Source organism: Suricata suricatta, chromosome 2 (genome assembly GCF_006229205.1).
Source record: "Suricata suricatta isolate VVHF042 chromosome 2, meerkat_22Aug2017_6uvM2_HiC, whole genome shotgun sequence".
Taxonomy (NCBI): domain Eukaryota; kingdom Metazoa; phylum Chordata; class Mammalia; order Carnivora; family Herpestidae; genus Suricata; species Suricata suricatta.
Genome location: NC_043701.1, coordinates 77,444,788 through 77,468,972, shown reverse-complemented (window position 1 = coordinate 77,468,972; position 24,185 = coordinate 77,444,788). Strand labels below are relative to the sequence as shown.

General features: G+C 41.4%; 1 protein-coding gene across 6 annotated transcripts in view; it reads right to left on the bottom strand.

The window, feature by feature from the left end:
- Positions 1–24,185, bottom strand: part of CDK14 (cyclin dependent kinase 14) — a 583,363-nt gene that overhangs the window by 120,276 nt on the left and 438,902 nt on the right. For all 6 annotated transcript variants that reach the window (XM_029928660.1, XM_029928676.1, XM_029928646.1 and 3 more), the window contains one exon: positions 12,193–12,256. In XM_029928660.1, the coding sequence (XP_029784520.1) occupies positions 12,193–12,256 (64 nt within the window). The remainder of the gene's footprint in view (positions 1–12,192; positions 12,257–24,185) is intronic.

Genomic DNA, 24,185 nt, shown 5'->3' with positions numbered 1-24,185 from the left:
ACTTTCGTTTATCCTTTGAAAGCAGACTTAATATCATCCAATGTAAATAATATCATGGAACAAGTCTTTATAAGTCAATATAAAAATGAGTACATCCAAAATGGAAAAAGGAAATGTGGGATGTACTTGATAATTAACTCCTCTAAACAACATATTCTAACATTCACAATTTAAATCTTTTAGGATTATTTTATATCTTAATGAATACATTTACTCTTTCTTACTGAGCTTCTAAGAAAGTAGTAGTAATTTCAGCAAAGAGCTGTGGCCATCCTACCACCTGGCAGAGGTGGTGAACCTGAGGCCTTTCTTAGGATTATTTCAATGAGGCAAAAAGGTCCTGGTTCTTTAAAGGTGAACACGGAACACAATTATGATTCACTATGGTGACATTTCATTTTTATTTTTTTAAAGTTTATTTATTTCTGAGAAAGAGAGAGAGAGAGAGTATGCAGAGAAGGGGCAAGAGAGAGGGAGACACAGATTCTGAAGCAGGCTCTAGGCCAGGGCTGTCAGTACACAGCCTGATACGGGGCTTGAATTCATGAGCCACGAGATCATTACCTGAGCTGAAGTTGGATGCTTAACCCAAATGAGCCAGCCAGGCACCCCCACTCTGTGACATTTCAAATAATCACTCTTATTACTTGTTGATGTAGCATATAATATTCTTAAATCCTTTAGGATAGGAGGCATGAGGATTCTTTCTTTCTCTCATTTATTTTACAAATATTTATCATGTGCCTACTGTTTGCCAGGGCCTGTGCAAGCACTGTGGACACAGAATAGTGCACAAAACATGTGTGGTCATAAGTAGCCCATATTCAAACATGGGACCGATACTAATGGATCATCAACAGAAGAAAACTGTATTTACAAGTATGCACGAGAATTGTCATGCCAACTTCACTTTCTTCTATTAGGAAAACTGCGCCAGCACTGAACATTTCAGTTGATAGTCTGATCAGGACATAGAAGACACAGGTTTTAAAAATCTCCAGCTCTTAGAACAGAAGTAAAGCAGCATTCCTGCACAGAAGATGAGAGTTTACCCCAGACAGAGAGGGCTAAATTTATTACAAAATATGGGGATTTTAGAGATTTCAACTCCAAAAAAGCAGAGTGACCCAAATAGGCATTTTAGAAATAATACTCCTTCCTTCATCGTACCCTTGGTTCAATGACTTCGTCATGAATCTCTCACAGATGTATGAAATCACTGCTCAGGATGGCTAACTATGCAAGGCTTAGGCCTGTGGTGGCGGGGGGGGGGGGGGTCCCACTCCTTCCCTAGAGACAGAATTAACTACTCAGGTACTTGGGCTGGGTCAGACCCAACTTGAACGTAGGAATCTCAACTTGTCTTGTTTTAGATTTGAACTTCCAATTATCTGTCCCCCTTCCTAAGATCTTGAGTTTTAAAGTTTTTGGAAAGATGTTTAAAAGTTCAGAGTCAGGATACATGGAGGACCTTTTGTAATGCATAGATTTCTAGTTATACATTTGCTGCCATTATTGTGAGCATCATGTTACAAATTAAAACAGTAAGTGTATGGCTGGTTTATGGTAATGTGCGTGGCATTCTAACAACTCAAATGATCTATTTTATAAGGAGATGACAATTCTTTCAGTACCTTGAAAATTACCCATGTCTTCATTTGATTCTGAACTCACTCTCAGGCTAAATTTCTAGTTCTTTTCTTAGACATGATGTTAACCAAATCACACACATTGGACAGTATACAAGGATTTTAGTTCTGTTTTGGAGGGCAGACAGCAGGATTATTGAAGAGATGGAGAAATCTTGACTTAGTGACTAGCATTCTACACAGCTTTGGTGAGATGACGTGTAGATAATTCTCCAACTAAGTTTACAAACTTCAGTAATGAAAGCATTAATGAAACCAGTCTACTTAGGATTTCATTTTGTTTTGTTTTGATAAGGCTGCCATCAGAAGATCTTCGTTTCTCCTTGAAATTGTTACTACATTTTCTTTGACATTTTCTAGACACTTTGCTAGTTTCTGTCATTATTGATGCCACCTAGTGAAAATGCATGGGAAATTCTTCAAGCAGATACAGAGAAAATAAGTACCCGTTTTGCACTAAAATGGATTTCTGCAATTCATAAAGCTATTTCCCTCCAAAGATCTGCCTAGATACAGGGGAGGAACTGAACTGTCATTTTATGTTTTTTAGTGATTATCAAAATCTTTGGCTGTTTCTCATTTTTATTGTAAAGCACTGGCCAGTTCTATGGCTTATTTCATAACACATCCTTGGTCAGCTCTATCCCCCATGTCTATGGCATCACTGTTAACTGGTGTGACAATAATTTTCCCCAAGCCCATACTTGCTTTTATAGACCCTTCTCAACCCAGAGCTGTAGACAGAAATTCCCAACCAAGAGGAGTTCACACTTTTTAAGTGCAGCCTCTTTCCATCTGTGTAATAGGTCTGTGACATTTTATAGCCAGTGGGTCCTTTTTAAAACTTAAAACATCAGTTTCCTTCCCTGCTCAGTGATTCTTCTTGGACTTCAAATAAAATCCTGACTCCTCACCTTGGCCTACCAGAACCCACCCCTCTGAATCATCTGTGGCTCTGCAGGATCACATTTCTCCGCCACACCAAACTGTAAGCTGCCTGCTCTCTGTCTCTCGGTTGGCACATAAGCTCCGTACGGAAAGAGGTTTCATCTGCTTTGCTCACAACTGTTGTCTTTAGCCCCTACAGTCTGCCTGGCATGTAGTGGAGGACTCGACAAGAATCTGAACTATGACAGTATCTGAAGCTCATTACTCCTGACTGAATGTGGCCTCTCCAAGTTGGCATGCTCTCTCTGGCTTGCAGCCACCAGTGACCTCCCAGCATGACTGCCACAATCAGAGAGTGTGAAAAAATAAAGGCCATCTTCCCTTCCTGTCATGTTTAACCTTTTCTAAATATTCCTCTGATCTATAAAGTTCACTTCATTCATAAATTTACTCAATAACTGGCTTTTTCACTATGTGACCAGAGTGAAATTTATTGTTGGGAGGAGGAACTGCAAAGCTGGAGAAGGTGGAGGCTGATGGTGGGTGGAGACACTCTAAATGGCCTAAACCTTGGGTCAAGCAGACTCACAGAGCTTTTAGCAATAAAATGGGAGATAAGAGTCAGATATCTGAACAATTGTTAAAGTCCATTTTTATAACCATCACACAGTTATACTCTTGTACACCCAGATGTAAACCATGGTCATTACAGTTGCTAGCAATCAGTCCAAAAAAAAGGCATAAAAATGATTCTTGAGATAAAGCATTAATGGCGAGTGGGGGAAAAAATGCCAGGTAGAGGACACGATACAAATGGAACAAAATATTATTTTGTAATTACATGCGCTTAGCAGTTTATAAGTACTTTTATGTATCAGTTATATAGCTAGCTTAGATTTTCTTAAAGTTAGGTAGAATGTAAGTAATACAAAGCAAAAAAGAATATAAAAATAGATTATCTCATTTAATTTCCATGGGACTTTGTGAGCTGGATGAAGCAGACATGATTGCTCTGCAAGAGCAAGGAAGATGTCTCTGCAGGTCCACAGGGCTCTCTGACTAAAGCTGTGGTCTCTGAAGGGCAACATCTTGGCATGAAGATGTCCTCCTTTCAATCTTTCTGCACTGAATAGTCCCCATAACAGTTTCAGCTTCTCTGTCACCTTGTTAAAGATGAGGGGGAAAGCCAAGAATGTGAGTCAAGGCTAAGGACCCAAACTTCCTTAGGTCTGCATTCATGAAACTGGGTAATTCTCAGAATATGTACTAAGACTGCATGTGTGAAGCTAACCATCCACAGGGGGCATTTTGGAGTTGGCAATGTATTGGAAGCACAAGGCTAAAGGACTGAAGAAGATGCCCCTCTTAGCAGGTGGAGGATGGTTCTGGTATCTGTAAGAAGATACAGATCTTCCCAAGATGCTGCAAGGCAGGACTGAGAAAAGCCTGACAGTTCTTCCTCATACTCCTGGGTTTGGGAAACCCGTTTGAAGAGAGGCACAGGCAGGAGTGAGAATACCAGGCTGGGAACTGGCAAGACCTGGGGTTGAGTTTTGGTTGCACTACATCCTGAGGATGTAGCCTTGGGCAAGACACACAGTCTCTCTGAGCTTCAGTTTCTGGTCTGTAAAATGGGATAAATATTTTAGGGCAATAACATTAGAATAACTCAGAGTTATTCCAAATACCAATTGGGGTAATATATTAAAATGTTTTGTAAATAATAAAATGCCACATAAAATGTAAGATGTTGTCACCATAGCATCCTATTTCTGAAAGAATGTATATGTTCCCTCTGGAATTAAGTCTGGATCTAGTTTTTGGGCCCCAGGTAGGCTTTTGAATAGTCAGGACTTAAGAAGTTCTTCACCTCATTACAAAACCTTGGTACAACTAAGTCATAGTATCTAGCTATATTTTTAGATTTATTTCTTTCATTTCTTTTTTATGACCCTGGTGCTCTACACATACTTTTTTTCTTTCTTTCTTTCTTTTTTATTTTTATTTTTTTTAATGTTTTATTTATTTTTCATACAGAGAGAGACAGAGTATGAGAGGGGGAGGGTCAGAGAGAGAGGGAGACACAGAACCGGAAGCAGGCTCCAGGCTCTGAGCTAGCTGTCCAGCACAGAGCCTGACGCAGGGCTCGAACCCACGAACATGAGATCTGACCTGAGCCGAAGCCGGAGGCTTAACCGACTGAGCCACCCAGGCACCCCTCTTTCTTTCTTTTTTAAAGTAAGTATAGTTGACAACACAATGTTACATTAGTTTCAGGAGTATGAACGAAACTCAACATCTGCTTACATTATGCTGTGCTCCCCACAAGTGTCGCTGCCTTTTGTCCTCATACAACACTTCTACAATACAATCGACTGTGTTCCCTATGCTGTGGTCTTTATTCCCGTGACTTACTCATCCCATAACTGGAAGCCTGCATTTCCCACTCCCCTTCACCCATTTCGCTGCCCCCACACTCTTCCTTCTGGCAACCATCAGTCTGCCCTCTGTATTCATAGGTCTGTTTCTGCTTTTCATTTATTCATTTGTCTTATATTTTTATGTTTCTCAAGTTTTTATTTAAATTCCAGTTTGTCGGGGCACCTGGGTGGCTCAGTCGGTTAAGCCTCCATCTTCGGCTCAGGTCAGATCTCACGTTCGTGGGTTCGAGCCCCGCGTCAGGCTCTGTGCTGACAGCTCAGAGCCTGGAGCCTGCTTCCGGTTCTGTGTCTCCTTCTCTCTCTGCCCCTCCCCCTCTCATGCTCTGTCTCTCTCTGTATCTAAAATAAATAAAATATTAAAAATTAAAAAAAAAATTCCAGTTTGTCAACATACAGTGTAATATTTGTTTCAGGTGTAGAAACAAATACCTTCAGGTGTACGTAGTGATTCCTCACTATGTACAACACCCAGTGCACGTCGCATGGCCTCCTCAGTGCCCATCGCCAGATGGCCCGTCCTCCACCCACCTCCCCTCTGGCAACTGACCACATTTAAGTGAAATCATATGGTATTTGTCCTTCTCTGTCTGTAACTAAGTCCACATTTAAATGTTGCCTTCAAGGTCAATGTGTCTGTGGGCTTAGTTTTGCTTAAAAATACTACTATTCTTCAATTTGCCTCTGATGGCAAATCTTTCTTTTATTTCACTTTATTCACTAAAAAACATTCTATCTTCATCAAACTTTCTTTAATCAAACAGCTTCTTATATTAGATAACTTTTTCATTGGAATTATATAATCACTTTAGAAATGCTCTGTACTCTTGCTTGAGTTGAGAACATAGATATTTTTTAGTTTTAATTTTATTTCTTTTAATTACTTGTGGTCTAGCAACATTTTTTCTTCCTGAATTTTACAGTGCCTTCCTTTTTTAAGCTCGTGAATCACAATTTGTCACTAACTGAATGCTGTTGAATGCCCCTTTTGTTGGAAGCACTTAAGAGATGAATAAAAATATCATACATGGGAGTCTACATGTTATTTTGAAGCCAAACTACTTTATACAAAGTGGCATTTGTGGTTCTACACATTTCACTAACTCCAGAGATCAGATCATCTCTGGTTTTCTGTTATTTTCTTTATAGACTGATTGTCAATACAGTTCTCATTGGAAAAAGGGCGGTGAGAAATCATGGCACAGCAATCAGGCTACAGACCCAGTGCCATGGCGGTCCATGGTGTATGCTGGGAAGAAAGAGCCCTGCACTGAAACCCACGATGACTTAGGATCTACATCCACTTCGGAGAGACCCCTTCACATCTCTGACCTCAGGGTCCTAATCTTACAAAGGCTACAGCGAGGACTGGATGCTCCCTGGAGCCTCTTCCAGCTTAATGTTCAGTTTGCTTAAATCGTTAGTGCTTTCCCTCCTGGCCCTGAGGGTCTTCCTCAACAGGAGGCAATTCCAAAGTCTTCTCAGCGCTCTTGGTCACCCACCTGGATTCCACCAGCCTGGACAGCCTCAAATGTCTACCTATGTTCTACCCTGATTTAGGATTACATTTCTGCAAAGCATAAACAACACATCAAATATGTACGCAACATGTTTTTTTTTTTAAAATAATAATGTTAAGCCTGTCTATATAACAAAGAATTTCGGGTATCACTTCACCAGAGGCACATAAATCATGTAGTCTCTGTCAAAGTAAAGGAGCGATAGGTGAAGTGGACAGGAGAAGGTGATCCTGGGATTCACATGGGGAAGTCTTCTACTATCTCAGAGGGAAAGCGAGGAACAGAGCATTGTGTGCAAGTGTCCCATCAGTGAATAACTATGAAACAAGAGAAGGGAAAATTGTCTTAGTTTTACAGTGGGCTTTTACACTGTATTAGCGAATGGGACTTGGACTATGATGCATCCAGTCAAAGGCAAGAGAACTACTGAAGTGCCAAGAATAACCTCTCGCCTCTGAAGGCTGGCCCTCAGCAAGCACTGCAAGCACAGTGATAAAAGGAGACACTCTGATGTCAGAGAGAGGGAGACAGGAGGAAAGGAAGGAGAAAGGGGAGAGAGAGATCTCTACTTTTAAGACCATACACCAAAGAACCCCGAGGTTGAGGGAAAAGAAATGGGAAAGCAATCAGGTTCAAAGCAACACACTCACTTCCCACTTCTTTGGAGAGAAATTTAAATAGAAGGAAATGATGGAAAAACAGCATCTCCCTCCTTTAGACTCCTTATTATATGTAACACACACGTGTATGTATATGTGTGTGCACGTGTGTGTTACATACGGACTTATTTATTTTATGCGGCAGTGGCCTGTCCCGGCTGCCTGGTTGCTATGGGAATAAGCGAATTCCCATAAGAGGTTAAGGAATGAGGTTGAGGAATTTGGTCAGCATAAATGTTAAGAGCAGAAGAGGATATACACAGGCTGAATACTAAAGAAAAAAGACCCAGCTGTTACACAATTGTTTTTTTAATATATTGGCAATTGTTCTTAAAAATGTTTCTCTAGTTTTGCCATATGTTCCAAGGGAAAACCATGTTAAGTTCTCTGTTTAACCAAGAAGTCGAGAAAGTAAGGTAGTTTTATTTGTGGCACATTTAATCATCTCTCTCCTAGACTCCTAACACAGTCTCCTTGCTCATCTCCCTGCTTGTGCCAGGGCCCCCCATTCTCAACACAACAGACCAGGTAATCTTAGTAAAATGCAATCCAGATCGTGTGCAGCCTTTTTCAAAATCTTCCAGTACTTTCTATCTGGTTCAGGGTAAATAGCGAGGGATTCCTCCTACCACAGTCCCTGCTGTGTCTGACCTGATTTTATACCCTCCTCTTCCCACTTTGTACTTGCTGTTCTGTCTGGAAAGTTCTTCCTGCAAATATTTTCATGGCCCTCTCTCTCATATCCTGGAGTCAAATGCCATCTTTTTAGTGAGGTCTTCCTTGATTACATTTACAATTTAAAACTGTGAACTGCCCCCTTCGCTGGCACTTCCAGAACCCATTTCTTCCTCTATATCCCTCCAGAGTACTTACTCCCTGCCATGGAGTGTATTATATATTTTATGTATTACGTGTCTCTCCTGTCTATCAGGGATCTTGTGTGTGTGTTTTTCCCACTGCAGTGTCCCCACTCCCTAGTCATGCACATGGTGCTCAATAAATACTGCTGAATGAATAAAGAAATTAGACTTATGCTATAGAAATTAACTATAAAGATAAGTTAATTAAAAATAACAACAACAACAAAGGTCTTCTAGGTAATTAGAGTAGAATATGTTAAAAGCAAGAGACTCAACTTTCTGGCTTTTATTAATGGCTTAGATCATAGCTATAAAATAACCCACTTGAAAAAAATTTTTCTTACAAAGGTACATATATAAATTTGTACAATAATTCTAATAGCAACTCATCTTTTAAAAAATATAATGACTGCATTGTTCTAAATCACCATAACTCTGTTCTCATGAGGCAAAGTTTATTCAGTTAAGGAAGTCAAGTAAGATATGAGAGAGAGGATTATTTTCAAAATTGCTTTCTTCAATATGTAAAGAACACATAGAAATTGGTAAGAAAACAACATACAACTCAAGTGTAAAGTGGGCAAAAGATATTAACCCTTCACAGAAAAGGAAATGTAAGTGATCTTCAAACATATGAAAAGATGCTTAATCTCATCATAAAAAAGAGCATGAAATTAAAAATTGTATTGAGACCCCTTCTGTCACCTAACAGATTGGCAAACTCTAATAAAAGTTTTGGAGAGGAGAAGCAGTGTTCTCGTATATTGCTGATAATAGAGCCAACCAACACGATCTCTTTGGACAACAACTCGACAGAATGTTCAAAATTATAATTGTGTGTATGTATTGATATTTAACCCTACCTCTGATAATTTATCCTTCAAAATATACCTGCATGCATGCAACATGTGTATATGTGTGTGTGTGTGTGTGTGTGTGCGCGCGCGCAGGGTTATGGTATTTATAATGGCAAAAGTCTGGAAACAACCCAAATGCCCATAAAGAGGGAATTGGTTCAACTCAGAAATGGAAGACAACGCAGCTGTACGAGGAGATGGAAGACCCACTGGCCTCCTCTATACAGTAATATGACAAGACTTACAGGATGCATTAATGAGACAGGAATGACCTAAAATTGTGTTTAAAGTTGGAAACTAATAAAATGGGGGCCTGTGGTGGGAGCAGTGGCTCTGGGGAAGTGGGAAGACGGCAGACAGGGCTGGGAAGGCTTTGCACCATATTCTTTGATATCTTCTTTTTCATATTATTTGCTATTTTGAGTTGCTTAAATGTATTAGCTATTAAAAAATTAAGCCAAGTATGTATGATGTAGCAGTCACATACCTTGGTATCTACCCAAATAAGCTGGAAGCTTATGTCCATACAAAAATCTGCACACAGGTGTTTATAGCATTTTTTTCATAACTGCCAAAGCTTAAAAGAGTCAAGATGTCCTTCAGTAGGTGAATGGATAAATAAACTGAAATATATCACAACAATGGAATATTTAGCACTAAGAAGAAATCAGCTATCAAAACATGAGGAAACACAAAGACAATTTAAGTGCATATTACTAACTGAAAAAAGCCAATCTGAAAAGGCAACACCCTGTATGACTTTGTGATATTCTGGAAAAGGCAAAACTATGGAGACAATTAAAAATAAAAAGTGGTTGCTGGGAGTAGCAGGTTAAGGAGGAATGATAGGCAAAGCACAGAGGATCTTGAGGGCAGTGAAACTACTCTATAGGATACAATAATGGTACATATGTATCATTATACATTTGTCCAAACTCACAGAACATACAACGGCAACAGTGAACCCTAATGTTTACTAAGAACTTTGGATGATGATAGTGATGTGTCAGTTTAGGTTCATCGAACTGTAGCAAATGAACCACTCTAGTGAGAGATGTTGGTAACGGGTGTGTATGTGTTGGGGCAGGCATATAGGTGCAATCATTTTGTTATGAGGTTAAATCTGTTCTAAAAAAAAATCTATTAAAAAAAAAAAGCATGTCCTTAAGGTTCAAGCTCTTTTGCTTTCCCTGACTTTCTAAGGCACTCTTCGGGGGTGGGCTAAGGAGGGGCAGAGTGGGGGTGGGACAGGTAGACCCTAGCACTGGTGTTTTTCTCCTCGAGGAATGAATTTCTTCTTCTCTGGGAGGATGGGGTCCAGGAAGTCAGAGACTAGGACTTCCCTGATGGTCTGATTAAGTTTATTTGTTGAGAGAGAGTGCAGGGAAGGGGCAGAGAGAGAGAGAGGGAGAGAATCCCAAGCAGGCTCTGACTGACAGTGCAGAGTCCAACCTGGGGCTCTAACTCACAAACCCTGAGCTCATGACCTGAGCCAAAATCAAGAGTTGGTCTAAGCCACCCAGGCGTCCCCATGTCTACTTTTATCCACAGGCCCCCAGCTCTGCCGGGAAAATCTTTCTTGTTTTTCAGCACCCATGCCTTTCACCATCTAAATATGTCATCCTTCTGATCCCCCATTATCTTTTATGTATGGTCTGTCTTGACACTTATACATAATATTAAATAACTTAAACATATTCTTAATTTATCTATGTTCTATCCTGGAAAAGTCATATAAATAGTGTCTGTTTTAAACATTCAGTATAATTCAGGGCAACAAACATATACTGAACACCAAAATATGAACAATGCACAGTTCCTGATCTCATAAAGTTCCCAATATATTAGCCTAACTTGCACTACATCATAGTAATTTCCAGAACACATTTAATAAATGCTTTTGTACATTGTTGATGAAGATGAATTCTATTCACACCAAAATAAACCCATTACTCCATCTTTTCTAGTGCAGAAACTTGGCAGGCCAAATGATGGTCGTAATTATTCCTCTCTGCATCTAACTTATTTATGTAAAATATTTTCAGATCCTCCTCTATTTTCTTAGGACTTGAGATTTTAGATCCCAACATGGGAAAGCTAACCTTCTTCCACAGCCCACATTTGGAACATTTATAAAGAGCTGTGTTCTCAGACTCAGATTAGGAACCTGTAGTAATTAGACGGTACTTCTTGCTTCATTAAGAAAGAGAAGAAAAACAAAACTTAAATTGTTAAGTTTCTATAGTCTTTCAGAACATAGAAGTTAACTTAAGATTTTCAATAAGAGTACAAGAAGATAGAGGAATTCTCTGCACACTGTACATGTTCAGAAGAAAAATACTGAGAATAAAAATAGTTTCCCAACTCAGTCATTCTTTGGGATTAATAATTTACTCCTGATGCCCCAAAAGAGGGGGAGAGGAGCAAGAGAATAAACTTGGCTCCCAAAACAGAAATTATTCATAGCTCTTTTCCCTCATAAAATAATGGACTATTAGATCTTCTATAAAGTCCCGTTCAGTATTTTTATGTTGGGTCTGCACTTTAAAATCTATGTTTTGTAACAGAGCAAAGAGGAAAAAAAAAAAACCCAAGAGAATCCCAATAATAATTATTTACAATAATTCACTCCATTGATTTTCATTAAATTTCCAATTCCAAACTTTTCATGTCTCCTATAAAAATTTTAAATTACCACATTTCAGATAGATTCTTTTTCTAAGTGTAATCATTAAAACTGAAAGTTTCTTCACTGCCACCTACTGGTAAAGAAAACATTAACATTTTATTTTAAAGGTTCAGCATTTTTCTCAGATTTTCCAGTGTAGAGGTTTAAATATTTAACACTAAAAAAGATTGCATGGTGCCCAACAGACATTCAAACATTTAATATGTTCAAACTCAAACTAATTGACTATATAGCAGTAGTTTTTAAAAAACAAACCAAAATGTAAAGTTTTCGTATGTACAATTTAATGCTTTTCCTAGTATTTTTATAAGGAATCATTCAGACAGATCATAGCACCCTGATTTAAATTTTGTTTATAGACAAGGATGTTAGTCTGATGACAAAATGGTTACATCAAGATCATCCAGTCAACTCACAGGAGGTACACACAGTGAAAATCTCTCATGAGGAATGTCATTAATTCCACCTTTACAAACTGTAACAACAAAAGGGCACCTCCACTAATAGGCAGAATATACAATGGCACATAACCAGGATTTCCCAAGGTTTAATATATAAGCCTGAGGGGGGATGCGTATCTATCCAATATGCATAGAGGAAGCACTTAGTCATTTGTAATTAGTGAAACATACCTGGCTTAAAATGTGGTAAAGAATGAACTCCAGGCCACGTGTCCTCATTTGGTGTTCCAAGAACCTAGTGGAGAGCAGGAAATTGTGGAAACAGACTTATTATTTCCAAACCACTCAAAATTCTCCAGTGTAGAAAAACAGTACACTACATATGATGAAACTCTGGGTTATTTTTTTTCATGATCGTGTGCCAGGGATTTTATTTCAGTACAAACAAACCCCACACTAAAGACTAAAAAGCCACCCAAGATGAATGTCTGCATTTGAACAAATGCAGCTGAATGCAGTAAGTTTAATCTGCTGCATTTTATTAACTCCAAACTTCCTAGGTAGGCTTAGGACTCAAACGGTAAGTTGTTAGCTCCACAGAACTGAAGAGAATATGTGTATGTCCCTCATGATTCTTGCATGAGCTTTTGTCCTTCACTTCAGGATCAGATGTCTGATCATTTAACAGCTGTAATAATTCTGTCATTTCCTCCCCCAAATCCTCTAAGCATCACAAGGTTTCAAAGAAGCAGGACAGAGAGCGTGGGATGCTCATTCTCTATTGGCCATATTGCTCATTTCAATCAACATCTTTATGCGGCTAAGGATTTCCTCATCCCCAAATACGGCCCTCCCTACACATGCTCCTCTCCTCATCCACACTGTCACCTTCTTTCTCCATGTATTTTTCTATCACCACGATGATATCTGATCTGGCTGAAGGGCAATCTTAGCTCACATATAACTGGGTTCACTCCATGGGACCATTCAGGTCCACCATTTGTGGTGAGCAGCAGCGAGGAGCCAGTAAGGAGAGCGTGATGGAGCAAAGCTCTCGTGCCCGTACAGCCCTTGTGGCTGATCCAATTCCTCAGAGGTTAATTCACTTGAGTTAAGATGTTATTGCACCAATGTCCTTCAAGCTTCTGGAGTTGAGATGTTATTGTACAAATGTCCTTCACGCTTTGGCACTCTTATAATAACAATAAGAAGAGGGTGTGAAGTTCCCAGGAAAATGTTGTAACAATAACTGTGGGAACAGAAAAAGTTTTGTCTAGAAAAAACCCTTCTCTTAGCTGTGGCTGTTTCTATAAAACTGCTTGCATGTGAGAAATAAAGTGGCTATGGGCACCGCTCCTGTTGTCCCTCCCGTTCCCAGCCTTTGATTCTTCCTTCTTTTCCTCATTCCCTTGCCCTCGCGTCCTTGCTTCCGTGCGCCCGCACACGCGCTACAACCATTGGTTGCTGTCATACTCAATGATCATGGTGAATCACCGGTCAAGTACAGTAGACTTGGAGGGTAGGAGCTCATATCCTGGAGATAGGTTTTCTGGGTTCAGATCCTTGCTCCCCTACTTACTAGTTGTGCGATCATGGGATAGAAATAACCCAGTGAGGTTCCTCACTGAACTTTCAATCTCCTTGCTTGTAAACTGGGTGTGACAACAGCAAGTACCTTGTTTATGGTGAGAACATTACCCACCCCCTGGCATGAGTAAGCACTATGTAAGTACTAGATATTATTCAAAGTACCCCTAGAAAACAGGGTCAGGTCAGGGAGGCATGGGCCATGTGGGAGAATATAGTGACCCCCTCCCTGCTCAGGGGAGTCAGTGCCACATGCTGTATGGAACTCAACCTCTGATGGACCAACACGGACAGTCCAACAGGTTAGGAAGGTAAAGACATAAATCCAGAAACTGGCAAAAGAGGAGGAATAACAGATATCATGGGAGGAAATTAAGCATATTCACTTTATCTGAGGATTAGCAGGGACTCCTAAGAAACAAGGAAATACAGAGCTCGGATTATTTATGTCTTTATTTAATAGAGTACAGGGCTGTCATGTCCAAGGGTGGCACACACAGGGTGAGTGTTTCACTCACTGCTTCCTACTCTAGTGAATCAGAATTAAATACATTACTGTATTCCCCAACACCACATCTGGGTTTTGGAATGAAATAATACAATTCTTTTCCATTGTAACTGGGTAATTTTGCAAGAACTAAACAAGAGTTACATCAATATGCGCATCTACACAAAGACAGCCACACTATGGATGCGCTGGGTGGGAGGTGAGGAGACAGTAAGAGGGCTGAGGGCTGTAAGACAGGAAAGGAGGCAGAGACACAGGGTCTGACGTGAACCACTGCAGTGACAGTGTCTGCAAAAGGCATTCTTCTTCTTTTTAAAAATTTAATTTTTATTAAAATTTCTTTGGTATTTTTATCTATTTACTCGTTTTGAGAGAAAGAGAGCAGGGCAGGGGCACAGAGAAAGGGAGTGACAGAGACTCTTGCAGGTCTGCGGTGTCAGCGCAGATACAGGGCTCAAACTCATGAACCAACGAGATCATAACCGGGGCTGGAATCAAGAGGTAGACGCTTAACAAACTAAACCACTCAGGAGTCCCAGTACTTCCCCCTTCTTTTCATTAATTCTACTATTTCAAGACAGGGAGACAACCAGGTTGATGGGCAGTGCACACAGCTCATCTGAGCAATGTTCCACTTCGAGCTTCCACTAAAATCTTCATCAAAGTCGTGAAGGACGCTAGCAACTAAAGGCAGGAACTTTCAGCTCAAAACCATGACTTGATCAGAATCAATCCATCACATATGGCACAGACCCTCTGATGGTTTTATAAACAACAGGAAGTCCAGCCAGAACTTGAACCTTGTTCTCTCACTCTTAGTAAAAGTACGGTTATGACCCAGACTATACCTGTGTTAGCAAAACTTCTTCATAGGCACTATTCCTGTCCATATCCAGTGCTCTGTTTCTAAGTGATTATAAAATATTATGGGGCTGTCTCATAAAAGTCACCCACAAAGAGAAAATACATAAGACTTTTAAAATGTTACCATTATAGTGCTGAAGAATGAGACTCTACACCTCAAATTCTCCTGCCTACAACTCCTGGGTCATTTGCACAAGAAATACAATGTGGGCAGAAAGTGGGCAAAGAAAAAAGGCATTAAAAATCAGTCTTGCTCCCTGTGAAAGCCTTTTTGGGAAGACAATCTAGATTAAAGGTATGGTCACAGATGATAAGCTATATGTGCACTGAAGAAAATGGGTGTATGTTGTCTCTGATGTCAGATTTTCATTTATATTAATTGACTAAGACACTTTTTATTAAAGTTTATTTGTTCAGTTTGAGAGAAAGAGAAAGCGGGAGAGAGTGAGCAGGGGAGAGACAGAGAGAGGGCGAGAGAAAGAATCCCAAGCAGGCTCTGGGCTGTCGGTGCAGAAGCTGATGCAGGGCTTGATCTCCCGACCATGAGACATGACCTGAGCTGAAACCAAGAGTCAGATGCTTAAACAACTGTGCCACCCAGGTGCCCCCAGGACACTTTTAAGTTACAAAAAGAGGTATTCTTTAAAAGTAAAAAGTAACTTTTGCAAATACAGTGCAGAAGAAAATAGCACCATCGACATTTCAAATGTGGTCCCATATCTGTAAATAGGCAGGTTGATAACGTCTGAGGGGGCTTTCAGTCTTCAAATGATAGACATGCTATGATAGGTTAAAAAGTCTTCTACACAGTCATTTAAGCAGCTTCCCCTGAAACTGTGCCTATGGCTGGTACATCTCCTTGTTCCTTTATTGGCTCATCCCTTCATGGGCTAACCCCGTGTTCATCACAGAAGACAGAAGGACGAGACTGGGCTCTGCATGGAGGGGCTCCTCCTCCAGTGGGACAGCTGAATGGGGGCAGCGATGGGCTGCCCCCAACACAAGTGCTTTCTTGGAAGTGTGGGGAGAGGGAGGTGAGAGTCCAGAGTGGAGGTGTGCCTGAGTCTCCCTGGGGCTGGGGAGAAAAGCTACATGGGAACATCGAGTAATGGCTGGTCAAGTACAGAGAAGGGCGTAGGGGCAGTGGGTGGGGACAGCAGAGGATTCTGGTGATAAACAAAGGCTGTGTCAAAATACTTTCAGTTCTCCAAATCCTCACACTGCTCATACACCCATGCCTTCTGACAGTGGCTTCCTCTTCTGGAATGTCCTGCCGACCACTGGCCAGGTTAACTCTTACTTCTTTTTCTTAGCTCCGGCTCATGGGCTCATGAAAAACTTTCCGTCCTTTTTGGTCCAAGTTACATGCTATGATTTTTATGATCTCTGAGGGTTTTGTGCAGACTTCTTACAGAACCTACCCACTCTCTTACAATTGTTAGATTACTGGTCTGTCTCTGCACTGCACTGTAGACCTCGGAGCAGAGACAGCAGGATTCACGTTTAGATCCCTAGTGCCTACTATGTGCCTGGCACCAAATATGCACTCAGTAAGTGCTGCCCGGATGAGTGAACGGCATGTCTGGGCTACAGCGTGAAGTCTGGTGTCACTGGATTGTTGGCTGGGTTATGGAATGGGAGGCTGGGGCCACGCACTGAATAAATGGGGACTGCATTTTATCTTGGTCTCAGGTTTTCTCAGACTGCAGGTCACATGACCACTGGGGTGGGGCTGTAAATTTCATGTAGAGTGGTTGACATTAGCATTTTTCTAAAGAGAATAAATAAAAAAATAACAAGAGTATCGGAAGGTAATGTACATGTTAAAGATGCATGTTGTTTTAGGAAACTTTTATTCATGTTATACCTGTGTATGTATATGTATATGTATGCATTGTGAGTCATGATGTAAAATGTACTTGTTACCACTTAAAAGCCATTTACAGGGAAAAAGCAGCTATTAGATAAAAATTAAGAATGTAGGTGATAAAGCAGGTTTGGGGGTAAAAGCAATGAGTTTAGTTCTGGACTTACTAAATGGTAGAAAGGCCCGAGAGGGGATGTGTAAAGAGCAGCTGGAAATACAGATACACATCTCAGGAGAGGGATTAAAACCGAGAAAAGCATTTGGAACTCTTTAGCATATTTATGGTAACAGAAAGTAAATGTCAAAATATAAGCTACAAAATGGTCTTACTTTCCTGTATTCATGCATACACAGTTTGCAGAAGGGTATGTCTGTGATTTCCTGGACTTTTAGCATCTGTTAAGAAAAACAAGGCACAATCTCCCCTTGTCAGTAGAGGTTTAGCCTGTCTGACCCTGATGAACTATAATTTAATGACCCCAAACTCACTCTTTCGGGCTTACTTATGCACTGACGGGTCCAGCAGAGATCACACCCATCATGTCAGCCTCTATGATGAGCCGAGGAAGATGCTGAGAAAATGAGGGTCTCTCTGCTGAAATACCTACTTTACAAGTAACAGAAGAAAAGCAGACTCTAAACTTCAAAAGCTCAGAGCTCAAGAGCTGGGGCTTGTCAGAAATATTTGCTTACCCTTCCAAATTAGTAACAGTTCCACAAATTCCCACATTTCCGTTTTTGCTTCTGCACAGGGCTCTCTCTCAGGGCTGCTAAAAATGGGTCTATGGGTTTTTCCTGCAGAACACCCATGGTTTATGCAGAACAAGGACTGTTAATAATTTTCCAGGGACAAGGGGTCAAAGGGGTCTCTCACAGAGGCTCTGGCACCAAGGAACCCCGCCAATCAACTGTAGATAAAACCGGCTCACACAAGTATGTGCTAATGCAGCGACATGGAACGTGCTGGGCTCCCACTTCTGGGTTTCCAGTTGTGTGAGCTGGGCATTCTGTGGCAGTGCTGGTGATCTCAAGTTGGCTTAGCAATGAATCTAAGGCAATGGAGAACAACCAAATAAATGACTTTGGTGATTTTTAAACCATAACTCTGAAAGTCCACACATATAACATCTCTAAAATAATAAGTGTTTTATAGCTGAACTACTTTAGGTTCTGGAAGATTTTTAAAAATGTTTATTTATTCTTGAGAGAGAGAGAGAGAGAGACAGAGCGACAGAGCATGAGCAGGGGAGGGGCAGAGAGAGAGAGAGAAGGAGACACAGAATCCGAAGCAGGCTCCAGGCTCTGAGCTGTCAGCACAGAGCCCAATGCGGGGCTCGTACTCATGAGTCATGAGCCAAAACTGATGCTAAACTGACTTAGCTACCCAGATGCCCCACGTTCTGGAAGATTTTTTATAATCCCTTAATGAAAAGTCCTAAATGAAGCTTGTGAAGAAACTCAGCAGAACTGAACTTGGATATTACACACTGGACTCTAGAACAGATGACATAAAGTTTAAAGATGACCCACAGAAAACTAGAACTTCCTAACTCTCCTCCTTTCTGTGTGCTCTCTATCAGGAAAAATAGTTATCCAGTGGGTGGAGCTGGGATTCAAAGTCAGATTGGTTTGACTAGAAAGACTATGCTCTTGAGAGCTGTACTATTGCACTCCCAGGAGGATCGGAAGGAGAATCAGAAGTGATTCATGGCCCAGATTCCAGAAGTAAGTTTTGAGTATGAGAAACAGGACTTTTACATTCTCTTCTCTCTTCCAGTCCAACGCGCACACACACACACACACACACACACACACACACAAATGCACATGTACACACAAATACCCTGTACCAGGTAACAACCTCTTCACCATTTTCATCAGCAACTTAAAGAATATCATAGAAAAATGTATTACATTCTCACATGAAACAACAGAAAAGATATGTAATATTCTGACAGCTGAGCCAGGATTAAAAAATATTTAATCAGATAGGAACAACTGGCCAAACCTAACACAAGGAGACCTAATAGCAATAAACATGAAGTCTGGGACCTAGGTTCTATTAATTGTTTGAGATGGAAAGACTTAGCAGGCAACAATTTATATAACCAAGAGCTCATGGTTTTTAGCTGAGTACAAATTCTATGAGACCACTCAGTGGAAATGAAAGGAGACTGGAGTAGTCTGACTTTAAGATAGCCCCCAAATCACGCTTGCTGGTGTTCACGCTCCTCCCCTCAACTGTGGACAGAACCAGCGACTTGCTTTTAACCAAAAGAATACGGCAAATGGGACAAGACGTCACTTCTGCGATTACAGGTTGTAGGATGCCAGCCCTCACCTTTCCCTTGTTGGCTCTGAGGCAGCGAGCAGTCGTGCTGGGAAGGCCAGAAGACCAGGACCCAAAAGTAGCTTCTGGCAACAGCCACCAAACTTAAGGCTCCCAGTCTAATAGCTCACAAGAAACTGCTGTCAACAACCACGTGATCGTGGAGGTGACTCCTCCCCTAGCCCAACCACACAGAAGACTGCAGGCCCAGCTGACCCTGTGACTGCAGCGCTGTGAGTACCTGAAGCAGAACACCAGCTAAGCCATGCCTGGGTACCTGTCTGACCAGAACTGAGAGGATGAGTGTGGGTTAAGTTGCTAAGTCTGTGGTAATATTGTTCTACAGCGATTAACCACTGCTACAGATTAAATCATTGGATCATACTAGTCAGCACATCTGGATTGTTGTGCCAACGCCACGTGCTGCCGGGGAAGAGGGACAAAGATAAGTAACAGTCTTCTACAGGATGTACCCAGAAGGATCAGGGGGTGGGGGACTTTATGTCTCATAAGGTAGACTGGAAATGTTTACCCTCGATGAGAAAAAAACGGTTTGGAACATCACCTCCAACAGATCAAGTACTGCAGTGTCCATCGGGGCCTGACCTATGCGGTACTGAGTCAGCTGGAAAACACGGGCAAGCGGGTTAAGACATTACTATATAACAAAGAAGGGCATGCTAATGATAAGAGTTGTATAAAGTGGAATGGCAGCCTTAGGAGGTTTAATTAGAGTTAAGTTTTGAACTGCACCATATTCTGCATTCAGATATAATAAGGATTGAATTCTGCCTCCGTTGGCACAAGGGTTATCTGTGGTAAAATTCCGACATCATATTACAACAAATCGTTCACACAACAAGGTTAGATCATGCATTTACATCTACCTTTGTTGTTTTGGGCCATAATGAAAATCTGCTAGATAGATAAGAAGAAGCCAGCTGATAAGGAAAAGAGTATGATTAGATGAAGGAAGTTAGAGAAAGTATGGATGAAGGCTTTCCTTCCCTGTTTTCCATCCAAAGTAAGTATCAATATTAATTATTTTGCAGAGAACCAGCACAATCAGTGGCTGAGATCAGAATCTTTTTTGGAAGCATGATAAGCAAATACATGTATGTATGTAGTGTGTGTATACACATGTATTGTGTGTGTGTGTGTGTGTGTGTGTGTATGCACACACACAGATATCGAGTCTCTCTTCATTCCCCAGGCTTTATATACAGTGCCACTAGGCTAGGGGTTAGGGCGTTGGACTGTTCATTTTTGGCAATGGCCCATGGCATACAGGTTGTATGTGGGACTGGAAAAGCTGCCTTAAAATGCTGTGGTTCTGGGTTGTGTTTCAGAGTCCAGAACCAGCAGTAAGATTCTGCAGAGCAGCAACCTTTACTGAGAAGAGCCAGCAGGGGGAGCCACTAAACTGAGAAAATGAAAAGCTGCCTGGGGCTTCAGAAAGCGGCTTGAATTACTTAATCAGTGGCTCAAGTGCTGAATTAAGAGACGGTGTTTCCAAAATATTGTGCCGAGTTTTCAACATGACAAGGGTTCAGATGGGAAGTAACTGAAATAAATAAAGGACAGCTCTTTGAGCTCTATGTAAAGTGAATTTAATTCACCAGCTAGAAGGTAAAAGTCTGGCTCAGTGGTGCTTAGCTGCCCAGGGAATCATCTGTGAGGCATTTAAAAAAACAAACAAAACAGGTTAAAAAACACAGTAAGGACGGGGACTCAGCCCAATGATTCTGATTTAACTGGTCACTGCTGCAGCCTGGGTATGTGGAATTTTCTAAAGCTCCCTGGAGATTCTAATTTCAGCCAGGGCTGGGAAGGACTGGCCCAATCTAACCAGGCCATCTCTCAGAGGCCCTCAGTGTTGTTAGATGGCTTACAGATTTTTTAAAAAGTCTTCAGCCTGGATCCAAAGGGCCACAAAAGATTTTCAGCAGATAAATGAACAGAATAAGCAGTTGGTTGTCAAGACAAATTAGAGGAGAACAAAAAAATAAACTTGACACTACTCCAGAAAATGCTCTTCACTGGAACATTCTGCATTGAGAGCAGCTCATTTAAAATATATTCTCCTCTAATTAAATTTTCATTCTTCCCCCTCCTCCTTTTCTCCTACTGTTTCTATTCTCTGTCTCCCTAAGCCCTGACTGCCTCATGGATTTCATTCTCATCTCAACGCTTTTTCTCTTCTTTTCACTGAGTGATGTTACCGTGACACAGCTTCGGGCTGTCAGTCCCCAAAGGTGCACTGTGGGAGCCACAGTGAAGGAAGCCCCGGGTGGAGGCTGAAGAAAAGCCCATGGGTGGAGGCTGCAGAGGCTGGAGGGGAGCGATGGTGCCAAGCAGATGCAACGCAGGGACGCTGACTGAAGCAGCGGCACTAAATGCGGAAGAAAGAACCCAGGGAGAGGGACCTGGAGGCAGGAGCCCAGATGCCGAAGGCTTGCTACTCAAAACATGGTCCATGAACAAGCAGCATCAGCACCACCTGCAGAAAGCACCCAGGCTCCCCTTGCAAGCTGATGAATCAGAATCTGTAACTCAACAAGCACTCCAGGTGAAATGTGAGAGAGGCTGCTTTAAAGAATACGTTCTAACTGGATTTTTCAACCTAAACAGCACAAGCAGTAGAGAGGAAATTCTGGTCACAGGTACACCTTTATCCAGAGCACCTAGGTAAGATTATTTGTTCAGTAGGTAGGCTTTGCAAAGGGGGCTGGGTTGTGGGCAATTTCCAGTTCAGTGGTGCGGACACCGCATCAGGAGTTACTGCAGATGACAAGGATTTCATGAGACTGGCGTGGTGTCCTGTGCCTCGGAGCTCATCCCCCACACCTGCTCTCCTGTCCTTCCTTTAACAGTCTCATAGCCTACATGTTTCTTATGGCAAGAGGATTTGAATCATTTCTGGAAACAGGCTTAACACAACAATCCACTGATGCTCTTAACTTCAGCTGTAAAGTTGAGGCCAGTGAAAATTCTGTAATACATACATGTGTCATATGGCACATACCACAGGCCCAAATTGATCACCATTCTTTTTCTTGAATGAAAGTAGTTTTCCTATTTTCTGAGCATTAACTGTGCACAAAGCAATGTGCTGATTACAGGGAGGCATAAAGATGCAAAACTATAGCTTTTGCCTTAAAAATGTAGCATTTTACGGGCAGCTGGGTGGCTCAGTCGGTTAAGCCTCCAACTTCGGCTGAGGTCATGATCTCAAGGTTTGTGAGTTTGAGTCCCTGGGCTGACAGCTCAGAGCCTGGTGCCTGCTTTGGATTCTGTGTCTCCCTCATTCTCTGCCGCTCCCCTGTTTGCACAGTCTCTATCTTTCAAGAAGAAATAAATGTTAAGACATTTTTAAAATGTATTTTAAACATTCATTTTTATTAAATTACAATTTAAAATGACAAAGCTGCTGACCTGATCTGTAACTCTATGAGACTGACATCCTCAAGTATGCTTTAAAAGATTACAGTTTCTTCAAGAACATGTCATTGGGAATGTATTCGTTTCCTGATGGTGCAGTAACAAATAATCACAACCTTGGTGACTTAAAACAATACAACTTTAATTCTTTTTTTTAATGGTTTTTTTTAATTTATTTTTTTTATTTTTGATACAGAGACAGAGCATGAGACGGGGAGGGGCAGAGAGAGAAGGAGACACAGAACCGGAAGCAGGCTCCAGGCTCTGAGCTAGCTGTCAGCACAGAGCCCGACGCGGGGCTCGAACCCAGGAACACGAGATCTGACCTGAGCCGAAGCCGGAGGCCCAACCGACTGAGCTACCCAGGCGCCCCAACTTTAATTCTTTTTAAGTTCTGGAGTCAGCAGCTGGAAATACTTTTCACTGGGCTGAAATCAAGGGGTCACCAGGGTCACCCTCCCTCCCAATCTTTAGGGAAGAGTCCGTTTCTTGCCTCTCCCAGCTCTGGTAGCTAAGGGTGTTCCTTGGTTTGTGGGCATACTGTTCCGATTTCTGCCTCCGCCTCTACACTGCCTTCTCCTCTACCTCTGCTGCCTCTCTCTTACAAAGACTCTGCTGACTGCATTTAGGGCCCATCTGGATAATCTAGGATAATCTCCCTATTTCAAGACCCTTAACATAATCTCATCTGTAAAAACCTCTTTTCCAAATAAGATAAAATTACAGGTCCAGAGATTAGGGTCTGATATTTTTAGGTGTTCCTTTTTCAGCCTACTCCAGAGTAAAATTACCGTTTATAAAATACTGTTTATACCTGATACTCAAAATGGGTATTTTATATAAACAAAGTAAAAGAACGAGCTATGAGAACATGTCTACTTGCAGCAATAATACCCTCACGTAAGTTGCTTTACTGTTTGCAGTTTCACACCTATTATTTCATGAGTTGTGACCAGCTCAATAAAATAGGATGGTATTAGCTACTTCTGAGATGAGGAAACTATGCTGTAAGGAAGGGTGATCTGGCCAGGTCCCCTAGAAGAGAAAAGAAGAACCAGGACACAACCTGGATTCGTATCTGGTGCCCTTCCCACCTCATCGCTCAGATGCCAGCACATTATTCACAGGTTATTTAATCTCCGTGGACTCTTACAGCAATTGATGGATGCAAGAGCAGCAAAGACCAACAGACCGAAGCTGAGAACTCAGCCAAGCAACCTCACTAACTAAGCGCTGCCATGCTCCTGCTGACCCTTTGGGCATCCCTAGATTGGTTTCAAAGTCAAAGATGCTCCCACACAGCTATTTACTCAGAAAACTGATTTTGTCATTCATTCTTATTCCCACCTGACATATTCCCATCTGACAAAAATAACAGAACTGCTTATTTCTCACACTGAGGAAAAAAAGAGTGTATTTAATTTTTTTCTTTCCTTAAACCTAGTGCACAGAATTTTGTTTTAATTAATTTAATAGGCACCTCTGAGCTCACCACCCCAGCCAAGGGCTGTAGGTTATTTACCAACAGCTACATCTAATCCTGCAGCTCAGGCCCCGTGCAATCATCCAGCCGTTCCCACCTCAAGTAAGCTGCACCTTGAATCATGTTCATTAGTCTCTACTTTTTG